We start from the raw sequence: 14,289 nt of genomic DNA on the forward strand, positions 1-14,289 counted from the left end.
TTGCAGGTATGGATGCTCTTAGAATGACCTGTGATGTCTGAGCTGTATGATTAAAAAAAATAGAATAAATAATATAAAAACAAAAATAAATAAACTGATAAATTTTGAAATAAAATGTTTTTAAAAAACTCAGACAGAGAAACAAATATGATGAAAAGAAAAGTGTTTATGAAAATTTAAAAAATGAACAAATAAACAAAAAAATAATTAATTAATAAAAAATCTACTCATCTTACCATATAATATATTTAAAAAATATATACATATGAAGAAAAAAAACACAGAAGCAATCAATGACCAGATGTTGACACAAAATACTTAACAGAACTTGTGTCCTAAATTTTTGATGTTCCTGTTCACATGAATCAGTATTTTTTTTTTTTTTTTATAAAATAACACCTTTCCCACGTTGTGAGTTCAAGCTGCACATTATCTTACAACCACTCGTACGTTTATTCTCACATCATAACAGTGAGGTCTCAGTGGAAACATGCATGAGTGCAAAAATGGAAATCAGTGGTGTATTTTTTCACAACTTAACCAACATCCTGACATCAAAAGTCACTCAGCATTTGCGCTCAGTGTTGAACAGACGAGGGAACATCACGCACCTGTGAGCGAGCTGCCTGCAGGAGCGACGATGCAGTGCTGCTGTTTCCCCTGCAGATCCTCCACAGCAGAAGGTGAGAAAAACTGTTCATAGATGTCAGAAGATGGAACTGCACATACCGAAGTTTTGATATGATATTAAAACACAAAATAAATACTGCATGTAAGAAGTTTGATGAAATGAAGCTTTTTAGCAGCATGGTGAGCTGAGCGAGAGCTGTCAGAGAAAAACCAACAGATGTGGTAACGAACTGTGTTTCTCCCGTTGAACAGTGTTTCCCTCTGTTATGAAAAAAATAACAATTCAAGTTCTAAAAATAATTCAGGGTTTACTTATAAAATCCATATGTTTTTTAACATTTAAAATAAAATAAATAAATAGGTTTTGGTCCAAATGTTCAAAAGCGGTAGACCAAGTATGACTTACTGTATGTAGCTCCTATGGATTACCATTGTTTGGCTGCATTGATCAAACTCATAGTGTAAGAATGACAGTTTAAATTATATGAAATATAGCATATATTATAAAATAAAATAAAAAGATGGGGAGTGGGGAATATAGAAGAGAGGATAACAAAAATATTATATATATATATATATATATATATATATGTAGATAGATAGGTAAGTAAAAGATAAATAAAAGAATAAAAGATACATATACATAAAATATAGAATTAATTTGAAATAGAACTGTATTTGATGCTAAAATAAAAGTAATGCTAAAGTAATTCAAGAACACTTAAAGACACTTACGTTTGTAATAAAACCACAAAGTAATAAGTAATAATAATAAATTAAATATTTCAGTTTAAAATTACAAAATTGTCAAAGATGCACTTAGCTTTTGTGTCTCTTCGTGGTCCTTTAGTTTCTCTTTGTTGTTGGTTTGACCCTTTTGAAGTTATTTTGTCTCTTTTTAGATCCTTTGCATCTCCTTGTGGTCACTTTGTGTCTCTTTGAAGTCATTTTGTGTCTCTTTGGGATCATTTTGTGTCACTGGAGTCATGCTGTTTCTCTTTTGGTTTTTGGTTTTGTGTCGCTTTGTTGTTGTTTTGCCCCTTTTTGTGGATATCTTGTCTCTTGGCATCTCTTTGTGGTCATTTTGTGTCTTTCTGGGGGCATTTGGGTTTTTTGGGAGTCATGTTTGTCTTCTAGTGGTCATTTTGTATCTCTCTTTCATTTGGGGTCTTTGAGGGTCATTTATGTCTCTTTGTGGTCATTTTTGTCTCCTAGTGGTCATTTTTTTAATAACATTGCAGTTCCTTTGCATCTTTTTTTGGTAATTTTGTGCCTTTTTGGTGCATTTTGTGTCTCTTTGTGATCCTTTTGTGTCTTATTGTGGTCATTTTCTGTCTCTTTGGGGTCATTTGGGGTCTTTTGAGGGTCATTTATGTCCCTTTGTGGTCATTTTTTTAATCTCTTTGCAGTTCCTTTGCATCTCTTTGTGGTCGTTTTGTGACTTTTTAGGGTTATTTTATGTCTCTTTGGAGTCATTTTTGTCTCTTTGTGGTTATTTTGTCCCTTTGTGATCATTTTGTATCTTTTTGCAGTTCCTTTGCATCTCTTTGTGGTCTTCTGGGCTCATTTTGAAGTTGTTCCCTGTCAGTATTTTGGGCTTCTGTGCCTGTACAGCCGTAGACGCCTCCTTTTTCCTTAAATCATAAATCATTGCCTGGATTTTGCTGACGCTCAGCAGTGGGTTGTTTCCTGAGCGCCTCAGATTGCTTATTTTCTAATGATGTGATTTCTTTGTGTCAAAAAGCGGCTGATAATGTGTTTTATCACTAAAAAAATACATTAGCTGCACTCACAGATGAAAACAAAACTGTGAAATAAACGGAAAAAATGCCATTTCCTTTTGGCAAAAGTCAACCATTAGTTTTGAGGATATCTAATCTAATTTTTGACCAGTTGGTGGCGCTATAGAGAAGTGAGGGGGTCACTTGAATGTCTCTACAAAATTTCATAACCCTCCACGAAAGTGCTGTTGAGATATATCATTCCTTACCAAGGCAAGTTGCACAAGTGTGTCTAAAAAAAGCCCAGTGTGTGTGTGTGTGTGTGTGTGTGTGTGTGTGTGTGTGTGTGTTTGTGTGTGGACTTTCCGCTGCTCTTTACATCATCTGGAGCAGGAGGAGCCTTCCAGCCTCTTTAAAATCACCAGCTCAGAGCAGCTGAACTGTTAGTAACAGAGCAGCGACTGTGAGATCCGGGTGAGTAAGAGCTGCTGGAAAATTATCTGCATGTCCGGACCGATTAATTATGTGTTTCATTCTTCTAAAAAAAGTTTCTGAGCAACTTTCGCCACATTACAATAACTGTTAAAGATAATGGTTTTGTGTTGTTTTTGTGTTTTTATGTTTATTCATCAATGTTAAACTGATATTTAGGACATTTATTTACTGTCATTACAATGTCCTGTTTTTTCAAGTGTTGATTGCACATTCTGTCTTTTTCACGTGACTTTTTTAAAGTTCTTTGACTTTGCATTAATGAGCACCTAAATTAGCACCTATTCTTTGATACCATGAAATAACTAATTTGGCTTTTAATCTGAAATAAAACAGGATGTAAGTTACACTAAGAGCAGTTACTGAACTGTTTAGCTAACTACTATAAAACTTGTTTTTTTTTCATAAAATATGAGAAAACACTATTATATAGTCATTTAATGTGCAAAAACTCATTTTTAAGCGAAAAAATAAGAAAAAACATATGCCCCTTCATTGCATGTTTGTGTTTTTATTTACTGTTACACCCTTGTCCTGTTTTTTCATGTTCTTATTTTTTGCATCTGTTTTGTTTAGTTATTTTTATTCATGCTTTTTTATTATTATGTAGGCCTAATTTCCTTTTTTCTTATTCAGGCAATACCATTACACAAGGTGTTTTGGAGACATTTTAGTTTTTACACTATACTGTCTCTCTTGTGTGATTGCATTCATTTATTCATGTATTTATTCATTTATCAAAAAAATAGCAATTGTTTGATCAAAAAAACGAGTTTGGCTTTTATTGTGAAACTAACACAGGTCTATGGGAGCAGTTAGTTGTTTAGCTGACTTAAAAACTTTGTTTTTTGTTTTTGTCATTTGATCGTCAAAGGGGGGATTGGCATCCTTATAACAGCAAAGTAAAACATACAAATATGGATATAAAGGTAATTTACGGTGTAGAATTTAAATAAAAGCTAAACGTTAGTTCATGCAATGAAATTTGAGCTTTTCTGGATTTTTTTTAATAAATAAAAAAAATGTTTTTGTCTCCATGTAGAACCATCGCAGCCTTTCTTAGACCGCTGGTCGCGTCCTTCCTCCCGGGTAACGATGCTAACGAAGCCAGACAATTTCAGGTTCAACTTCCTCCAGGATCACAAATGGACCTTCGGGAGGGGCCGCAGACGGCGGTCCCCTCCCAACAGCAGCGAGCCCTCCCCCACTGACAGCCAAACATCACCAAAAGAGGAGGAGCCCCAAAAGGGTCAGTTAATCTTCACAAAAAAGTTCATAATTTAATGTGTTTAAATTTGACTCACTTCCCCAGATAACAAACATCACAAAGATTATTGCTGCATGAACCTGAGATATGTTTACAAATAATGACAGTATGAATATTATATCAGCTAATAATAACTGTTATTTTAGGTTTTGTAACAAAAGAAAAAAGCTTAATGTTTGATGGTTTAACCTGTGAAAACCTGTGAACCCTGAACAAAATTATGACTTTTTTTTCACAAACATGAGAAAAAAAAGGCAACGACCAACATGGCAGAACATTTTCACAGATTGAAAAAAATAGATATATTATATTTTTAAAAAAAGAAGAAAAAAAAGGCAAGAAAAAAAATCGAATATTTTTGTTATTCATAACTATTATAATTTAATATTAAACGTTTGTTACAGGATTATTTTAAAGCACTTTTGACATGTAATTTCCTCATTTTTTAACCCTCTATTTTTTATTTTGATTGTTTGTTATAAACTAATTTTCAGGCCTTTTTTTGTACTTTTCACTAATGCCTTTCTAATTATTGGGTCATTTCTTCTCAAGTTGCTCATTGCTTTCTTCCGATGCTTCTGAAAGAAAGTTCAAGCCAATTTGCTCAGTTTTCAAAGTTTAACCCTCTGAAACATGAAGATCTGCTTCCCTTTCTTCACAAACATTGTAGCGAGCAAAATCTTTGGGAGTTTTGTGCAATTAGTCACACCAAACCGATAAAAGGCCTCTTTTTCTAAACCATTATTAAGTCATTTTAATTTTGTCTACTTGTATTTGTGGATGTCTGCTACTGCTCTGTGCATTTTTCTTTGTTTTTCTCTTTCATCATTTTTGTAATATTTGGAGAAAGAACTAAACTAAAAGTTGAAGTTTGAACACTGAACTGTGGTAAGCGAGTACATAGCAGATGTTTCCATCGTAAAAACAACTGTTAGCTGTAGCCTTAAATGCAATCTGTATTTCTTTTATCCATTACTTCGTCATAAACGTCATCTGCTACTTTTCTCCCTCAGTGATCGTCAGAATTGATCAGATGCTGGAGGCAAAACACTTTTATGAAGTCGGCCTGCGACTGAACCAGAAAGAAGAGGGTCTGTTTGGGGATGTCAGGGAGGCCGAGGCACTGGCACATCATGATGAAGAAGTCAACAAGCTGGCTGCAGACTACAGGGCCCTGGAGGAACATGTCCTGGAGACTCTGAAACTGTCTCTCAGTTTGGGACAGGTCAGCTTAGAGGCTCTGACGTCTGCTGTGAGGGCCATGAAGCAGCAGGAGGACCAGGACAAGCTGTGGTCACAGAGGGATCACACACCTCCGGCCTGGAGGCCCAGCGGCTGGGGGAAGCTCCACGACTCGACGCTTCGCAGCTTGGTGGAGGAGCAGATGGACACGGACCCTCAGACGCCTCCTGTTGACCAGGTGGACCAGTCTACGATCCAGGCGGACCTCCACAGCATGGGCAGGCGGCTGAAGGAGGACCTGCAGTCTGTGGTGAACGTGCTGAAGAACTGCTACCCTCCTGAGCTGGACATCTGTAATTTTTACGCCAGCTTGTACCATGAGACCCTCAGCGCCAGACTCAGGAAGATCGCAGACTTTGGTCTGGATGACAAGGACTGCACCTTCCTCCTGCGCTGGGTGAACGAGTACTATCCACAGTAAGTACTTATATGTAAAGTATTTTTGGGTCCATTCTGTTGGAGTTTTTCTGTCTTGGTGGCAGCTGTCAGTGTGTAGATCTGTCAATCCATCACGTTAATCCAAAGTGGGCCAAAATTTCTCAACAACTACACTGTGTATAAGTACACTTTTGAGGCATTGCTTTACTTTAGTATTGCCATTTTAGGCTATTTTATACTTCTACACCACTACATTTTTAAGCAAATATTGTACTATAATTATCTCAGTATTTTTGGTGCTCAACGCTCTCACTCTTGCCACGAAAGGCCCAGAGCATCTGCACGTACTGAAGAAGTATTACAAACTAATCAGAGGAAAGATTACCACAATATTTACTGAGACCTTCGTGCTTTCCAGATGATAAACTCTTCGTCTTGTTCCCCCCTTAAGACAAATTTCACAATACTAGAGTTGATCCGAATACTCTGATTAAATGAGTGTACGGTACAGATAAAGTACTTCATTTGAGTGCAAGTATCATTTTTGCTATAAATGTGAGTTTTTACAAAATTGACGTGTTTCCATTTTGCATATTTTATATTCTTAATTTCAGTTTGTGCAAACCTGCCTGCTTTCACTGGTAATACTGTTACCAAACAGTAACCAACAAGTCCTGCAAAGCCTCCCTAAAACAGATCACAATCCACATCTAGAACTTTCTTTAACCTAATCTCTCATCTGAATCTGTCCCTTCATGATTTTATTGCGTGAAATCAGTGGAATAAATGAGGAAGCTTCGCTTTTGCCTTCAGCTGCTCGGGTCAATTATTGGACAAAACATCTCACCCTAAAGTTGTGAAACCGTGTAGAAAACCGTTGCGAAAAATCTTCAGCTCTGTGCCCAAAGTGAATTACAAAATACATCCAGATGCAACTCAGCAAAAAGACAGATTTTTGGTTTTACTGTTTGTTTTGGGTTGAGTCACAGCCTGATGTTCACAAGGCAGTTGACTTTTTCTTGAATTCAACAAGTTGCTGCCTGGTCTTATTTCGATATGTTGAAACTGAAGTCGGAGAAAATGAGGCAAGATTGATTTTTAACTTCTGTGATGTGAAAGAGTGCAAAATTGACATGAAGTCATGATCTTGTTGTTTCTCCAGGTGTCGATTAAAGTTGGGATATCTGCTCTCTGTTTCAGAATCCTTCAGAATCCAGAGCTGGCCAGCGAGATCAATGTCGAATCGCTGGGAAAGCTGCTGCCAAAAGAGTCACTGGACCCTCTGGAGCATCAATACCTGGACAAACAGCAGGTAACATCAGCTGCTGCTACCTGCTTCACTTTAGTTGTTTTCAGTTTAAGTTTGGTTGGGTTTGGTAGCTCTACTTGAACTTTTACCCCTCCTTAATTAAGTTCAGGTGTAGTTGGGTTTTTGTGGGTATTCATGGACCTCTGTTGATGGATCTTAGTGTTTTTGGTGATCTCCCCTGAAATTAATACCTAAATTGTCAATATTATTTCAAGTTTCAACACTTATTTTGGGTAGTAAAGGACATTGTAGCGCACAATTGTACAATAGCACAATTGTTCGATTTAATCACGTGTCTCATATATGCGTGCGATATGTAATGTGTGACAGCAGCATGTTTTTGTGTTTTCAGAGTGAGCTGACAAGGTACGTCGGAGCTATTCTGGAGGAAGCAGAGCAGGATTGGAATAAAGGAGAGGAGCCAAAAAGAGAGGACGGCTGCTTCGTCAGCACTGTGGCCTACGACATCATCCAGGTACATTATCATCAGTAAGACACACCTGAATCTGCTGCTCCTCTGAGCTTTACTGAACTTTACAGCGAGTTTAGGCTCATTGTTTTTGTTTTTTTTCTGCCTCATAACTTTACTGTTCTGGTTCACTCTAAACTCTCTCGCAGTGTTTTTTTAAAGAAAAATCAGTAAAAATACACTCAGCCTGTAGTTTGAGCAATAGCCTGAGAATCTGCAAAACTGCCGGATGATGCAAAATGCATAATTTGGTGGAGTCTTGCCCAGAGGGGAGCAGGAAGATGGAGGCGCTGGATAGATAGAGGGCAGTTTAAAACGGGGATTAGTCAGGGAAGTCGGAGCCTGTCAGCACGTTTCTCAGCACGTTATTTTCCAGGATGCTTTTACGTATTAACTAAAACCAAACTGGAGACAAAAAACTGTTCAAACATTGAGCAAAAGATTAACCAACAAGGAAAACAATGTTTGTATTTTCAGATAAAGGGTTAAAACCACAGTTCTTCTGTTCAAAGTCAACTAGATGGGAATCATAATAACAATAGGCCAGTTTTTATGTATGGTTTATAAAAGGTGGAGAAAAGAAATCATTACAACTTAGTATCATGATTTTTTGTATGAAAATCATTTATCAATCCATCCATCCATCCATTTTCTTCCGCTTATCCGGGGTCGGGTCGCGGGGGCAGCAGCCTAAGCAGGGAAACCCAGACTTCCCTCTCCCCGGCCACTTCATCCAGCTCTTCCCGGGGGACCCCGAGGCGTTCCCAGGCCAGCTGAGAGACGTAGTCTCTCCAGCGTGTCCTGGGTCTTCCCCGGGGCCTCCTACCGGTGGGACGTGCCCTGAACACCTCACCAGGGAGGCGTCCTGGAGGCATCCTAATTAGATGCCCGAGCCACCTCATCTGGCTCTTCTCAATGCGGAGGAGCAGCGGCTCTACTCCGAGCTCCTCCCGGATGACTGAGCTTCTCACCCTATCTCTAAGGGAGAGCCCAGCCACCCTACGGAGGAAACTCATTTATCAATACATGGATGCCAAATATTCTTTTTTTCGTATAAATAATTACAAATACTACTAAAAGTTCTGAAAGCCCTCTAGAATAATCAAATCTGTTTGCTTTTTCAGTTCACTATATATATATATATATATATATATTTTGCTGCAACAAAAATGACTGCAGTCTGACTGAAAACTTTAACTCAACTGATAAAACAGATACTGACAAACTTTTCTTTTGGGCACAGAATTTGCAGTTGAAAACATGTAATATATTGCAATATATGCTATCACAACACTCACAGCAAAACATTTAAAATTGCAATAATATTGTATTTTGACTTGAATATTGTGATAATGTTGTATTATGAGGTGATTCCCACTCTGAATATGTATACAGTTCAAAGACGAATAAGTGCTACTTTCTTTACTTTATTTAAAAACACAGCAGTCATTTCAGCTCGAGCTGTCACTGATCTGTGTTTCCTCCCTCTTTCTTCAGTTTATCAATGGTATGGTGACGTCAGCTGAGCGAGTTGTTGGAGATCTGCACAAGGCTCAGAAGATCACGGTGCAACTCAAAGATTTAATGCAGAGGTAACAAAGCTGATGATTTTCTATTGAATAATGGCATTTTAGAAGGCATTTTTGTCATGTGCTTAACAACAAAACACTGTTAAATTGTAAATTTACCCTTTTTTTTCAACTTGCGCAGGTTCAAGATCTTCCAGAACAACATCATCAAGAAAAACACACCCAACAGCCAGCCACTCATCAAGGCAAACCTCGGCTGTATCGAACAGTTCACGTACGTTTCTGACAATGATATATAATATGCCATATTAAGAATTTAAAAAAAGGAGAAAATGTCACCCTGAACCTAATGTGAATTTTGTGGTCCGTCTGCAGGGACTTCTTTGAAAAGAAGAGCCATCTGTTCACGGAGGACGTGCAGAAACACTGTCTGGATGTTTTGATTGACATGAAAGAATCTGCCCACACATATTTATTAAAACCTGTGCACAATGGCCTCAAGGTGAGTTTATTTACAGCATATTTGAACTATTCTTAATATTGTCAACAAGTGTCATGAAAAGACCAAAACCAACAGTGAATTTTCCTTGAGGAGTATTGTGTGTTTAACAAAGTCTGCTGTATCTTTGTCCTTTGTGCCGTAGAGCTCCATTATTGTCCAAAAACTATTAAAAACACACCAGTGAGCCACACTGTATCACTGGGTGACATATTCCTGCATTATAAACAAACGCACTGTAGTTTGTTTTGTATCACTCCCACAACGCACCGTCCTGCAGCCACAAATACTCACTAGAACACCAAATATGGATTAATTAATTAATTATCCCAATTTCTCAGTTTTGAGATCAATAAAGTATATCTATCTAATCCCCCACTGAAAATAGTCCCTAACACATGCACTACTTTATTCTGTTTGTTTGGTACAAATTACAGTGAGCAGCTGTCTTTTTTCTTATTCAAATATGCAAGCCTGTTTTAAACTTTTTTGTCTTTAAAAGGAAGCCGGGGGCTCAGTGTGAGAGCCTCAAACAGTTGGAAAACATTGAGAGATACATTAATTTTCTCACCAAGCATAAAAGAAAAAAAAAGTAAAACAAAGGTTACAAACTTTTCCACAATAAAAGCATTTAGTGCAAACTACCAAACAGGCAGAACAGTTAGAAACACAAGAGCAACTAAATAGAATTAAAAAAGATAAAAAACATTAACAACAACAAAAAAATATCAATGAATTACTATTGAATCATAGCTCAGGAGAATCCATCAAATATAGATCCTCGCAGCTTTTCAAATGAAGATATTTGCAGAAATATTTGATCTTCTCATTTCAAATTCTCTGCTACTTTTGATGAAAGTGTTACATGTCTAATGCACCGTGTTTGTCCCTCACAGCCGCAGTACCGCAAACTGGGAACCAGCGACTGGCTGAATAAACCCCTGTTTGAGAAGCTGCTGGTCAGCCTCGAAAAAGAGCTTCAGGATCTTCAGGGCTCGACTGAATCTTGTCACCAGGTAGATGGAAGAAAACACAAAACACATTTAAAAACTTTACAAACACTTTTTCTTCCAGCACACGCTGTTGTTAAGATGTTTTGAATGTAGTTTTTGTTTCAGGGAGCCTTAAGTTTCGATTTATTTCCATAAAATCAGCTACGTTTACTCCCAGCTGGGCTCTTACGTCAGACAAATATTAAATTTTGGTTGGAATGAAAATCAGTTTGATGATATTTAAATGTCTAACAACATTAAAATATAACATTGTGTGGACCTAATCCTTACAACATTTTGCGGAAGCTGGGTTTTGTTCTCCATACCTCATTACTGAATGTTGTTATTTTCCATCAAGATGACGTCGACATGAGACATTTTCAGTGGTCATGGAAAACCCCAAAAAGTCATGGAATTTCACAATCACATTTTCCAAACTTGGAAAAGTCGTGGAATTTGTTGTTGTGTAATGAAATTGTCACAGTAATCTTCAGGGGATCATTTTCCACAGAGAGTAACATTATGGTAAATTTATTTTTTGTAGCTGACCACCTAACGTAGCTTTAATGTGCAATGTTTGTTCCCGATCACGGAGACAAGGACATCCTACACAGCATTTATCATAACATAAAAAGAGCAGTTTATTTCAAGTTGAGCCCAAACAATAGTTCACTTCTTCAACCCTAAAGTAACCTAAAAAAAATAACTAAAGTTAAGCAAAAGGCAAGCATCTCACTTGAGCTCCTAAAATCCAAAATAATAGAAAACATGCAAAAAATAAAAAGTAAAAAAAATTAGCTTTTCAATCCAACTAAACTGCTTTAAAGTGCTCTATATTTACAAAAACTGAAAAAATAGCTGGAATAACAGAATATTTACAGCTGATAACACAAAATAACTGAAAGCCACAAATTAAAAGCCCATTAAATAACTCCTACAAACAAAGTTACCCAGTCAAAACACAGTGATTGTTGAATGAATGGACAATAGCTGCCCGGATGTTGTGAAAACTGCTTTGTACAGTTCATAAAATAGTCAGAAAATTGTTATGGTTAATAGAGTAAAATATGTAAATTGGTATTGATCTATAAACTTGGAAAGATTCAGAGAAAATTTACTGTCATAATTTTGAAAACAATGAAATTGTTGACTTTTTGCACCAATTTCTGATTCGATAATTGACTGTATTTCAGAAGCTGATTGGCCAGCTGCACCAGGAAGTGACGGCAGAATATGTGAAGAGGCTCCTGAAGGGACAAATCAAGCTGAAGGACATGAGGCAGCAGCTGAAGGCCTACGAGACCGTGAAGGACGACGCAGAGAGTTTACACGATTTATTCGTCAAAATGGTGAGAGTCTAGCCCACATTTGCTTTAAACAGGCTGTAGATTTTGAGAAACATTCATTATTGGCCGAATTTCAATATCAGAAACGAAATGTCACTGAACTAACCACAGAGTGTGATCAATGAGTAAACACGGGAAACCCACAGTGACCACAAAAGATTAAATCCTCCCGAAAACAGGAGGCGTGTGGATCTAAGTCGCTGCTCTGTCTTCACAGGGATCACGGGAGGACTGGCTGAAGGAAATCCTGAACAAGATTGCAGAAGTACTGAAACTCCAAGACCTCCCCGCCCTTCAGATGCATGTCGTCTCTCTGGGAACGTCATATCCTGACCTCAGGTAACCTTTGCACTCTTCATTTTGGACTTTTAATGACTTCCAATCAAACAGCATATTTCACACACACATGCAGTGGTCTGTTGCCAGAAATGTAACTGACCCACAAAGGACAGGATAGCATCATGCTGGGAGAGGTTTACAAGATTTTTGAGGTCAGCATAAACAAACCCACTTTTTAGATGCAGCTGAAAGCAAACAGGAAGTGGAAATTTGTTCAGATGTTTCCTGGCAGCAGGTTGAAGCAGAGTGTTGTCTGTGTCAGTCGTACGCTGAAGCAAACATAAGTATTGCAATAAAATAAAAATACTAGAAAGACTGACTTTTAACGCTTAACTGCTTTCTTTAGTGTTTTTATTGGTTAAAATCACTGGTTTTATTTGTTTTGGTGAGGAGGAGACAAGAAAATAATTTGGCTCCACGTTAAAACCTCCTGAAAATGAATTCTGAGGAGATTCTAAGTGGGAAAAACTGACTTCAATGATGACATTGCCTCATCTTTTATTATTGTTTTGAATGAGAGATTTGGAAATTAGATACTGTACTTTTAACTAACATATATTTTAGCTCGACTAAAATAAATCTTTGGGATGGACTGATGCTGAGAAATAATGTCACTAATAACATTTCCTGACGTTATTTGATCACCTTGTCTCATGCAATCTTCACTCTACAATCATGTTCAAGTGGCTCTGATATTTTGATTATTAATAATTAATTTAGGGGATTAAAACGATACATTTTAAAGTTTTTCTTTTCCTTTTCTTACCCACAGTGAGAAACATGTTGCGGCTCTGCTCAAGCTCAAGACCAACCTCACGAAAGACAACAGGAGAATAGTCAAAGACACTCTGTCGGACACTTTGAGGGAAACTAGTGGCGACGCTGATTCCCGTCCGTTTTTCTCCGGAGTTCAGGTCAAATGAACCGCAAACTCCTTAAAGTCTTTCAGTTCTCCTCATTTTAACAACATGTGAAGGTTTGGCTGTACAGTGTTATGTGTGTGTTAGATTTGTGTGTGAGAGTTATGTGTTATAGATTACTGTCTGCAGACGCACTGTAAAATGATGGGATGAGTGTTTTAGTCGCTGTATGAGTGTGTAAGCTACAGGTCACATCAGTGCCAGTAAACGTGGTACTTTTTACTGCTGAGTGTGTGTTTTTGGAAAGGACCAGTTCAGTGTTTGCAAGTGTAATTCTCTGAAAGTGTATATATAGATTTTTTAAAAATCAACCAAATCAGTGTAGTTTATTTTCATATTGTGTGCAATAAATGTAGAGGTAAAGCTTTCATTTTTATAGGTTTACATTTTTTTATTTAATGTCATATGAAGTATGGAAAAACTTTAGAAAAATGTTAAATGTAAGATAATTTAATAAAGAAATTTGGTGAAACCTTAATGTGATTTCAAGGTTGAGTTGATGAAAAAATGTTTTTTTCTACATCTGTTGTACATTTACTTAGTATCAAAATCATCATGTAGATAAAAAATAAAATGTTTTACTGCAAATTCACATGAACAGACACACAGAATATCATATAGTCAATTTTATAAAGTATATAGATGCCTCGCTCTTCTTTAATCATTTTATGATGTTGCAGCCTTTTGATTAAGACATTTAAATTACATTTCTTCTCATCAGTCTGCACTTAATATCTACGGTGTCTACACTTTATAAACAGGACTTAATGTTTTTTTTGCAAATTTATTAAAAAGAGAAAAATGACAGAAAAGTATTCAAACACTTTACTTTGACACTTGATTTTTAGCCCAGGTGTCTCCCATCCATCCTGATCGTCCTTGAGATGTCTCTGCACTCTGATTAGACTCAGCTGTGGTGAATTCAGCTGACTGGACACTTGTCTATAAAAGGTCTCACAGCAAACTCGAAACAAAAGCAAAGCCGTGAGGTGGAGGGTTGTGCCTGCAGAGTTTAGAGATTGTGTCGAGGCGCAGATTAGGAGGTCATGTTTTGGTTTTCTCGTTGCAGACAGTGTTGGGGAAGCTGCTCTGAAAGTTTTGCAAGCTGCCAGTTACTTCACATCAAAGAGTTTGCACAGATGTTTCAGGGGAGAAG

At 37.2% G+C, this 14,289-nt stretch overlaps 1 protein-coding gene across 2 annotated transcripts; it reads left to right on the forward strand.

The window, feature by feature from the left end:
* Positions 1 to 559: 559 nt before the first annotated feature.
* On the forward strand, positions 560 to 13,611 carry LOC121953977 (tumor necrosis factor alpha-induced protein 2-like). 2 transcript variants are annotated; one of them, XM_042501268.2, is made up of 12 exons: positions 560 to 683; positions 3,886 to 4,092; positions 5,124 to 5,769; positions 6,931 to 7,042; positions 7,392 to 7,514; positions 9,006 to 9,100; positions 9,219 to 9,311; positions 9,413 to 9,539; positions 10,433 to 10,552; positions 11,722 to 11,877; positions 12,092 to 12,213; positions 12,986 to 13,611. In XM_042501268.2, the coding sequence occupies exons 1-12, from the start codon at positions 641 to 643 to the stop codon at positions 13,134 to 13,136; spliced, it is 1,995 nt and encodes a 664-aa protein (XP_042357202.2). In that variant the 5' UTR covers positions 560 to 640; the 3' UTR covers positions 13,137 to 13,611. The 2 variants fall into 2 exon arrangements, with proteins under 2 accessions (XP_042357202.2, XP_042357203.2); XM_042501269.2 differs by lacking the exon at positions 560 to 683 and adding an exon at positions 2,671 to 2,825.
* Positions 13,612 to 14,289: the final 678 nt, after the last annotated feature.

Source organism: Plectropomus leopardus, chromosome 14 (assembly GCF_026936395.1).
Source record: "Plectropomus leopardus strain MGB_pleo_1.0 chromosome 14, ASM2693639v1, whole genome shotgun sequence".
NCBI classification, from domain to species: domain Eukaryota; kingdom Metazoa; phylum Chordata; class Actinopteri; order Perciformes; family Serranidae; genus Plectropomus; species Plectropomus leopardus.

What these genes read in the sequence shown, in the direction of transcription:
- LOC121953977 (XM_042501268.2), top strand. Translation starts at nt 641, where the DNA reads ATGCAGTGCTGCTGTTTCCCCTGCAGATCCTCCACAGCAGAAG. An exon ending in ACGATTTATTCGTCAAAATG is followed by an intron (nt 11,878 to 12,091) that starts GTGAGAGTCTAG and finishes CTGTCTTCACAG; the next exon opens with GGATCACGGGAGGACTGGCT. An exon ending in ACGTCATATCCTGACCTCAG is followed by an intron (nt 12,214 to 12,985) that starts GTAACCTTTGCA and finishes TCTTACCCACAG; the next exon opens with TGAGAAACATGTTGCGGCTC.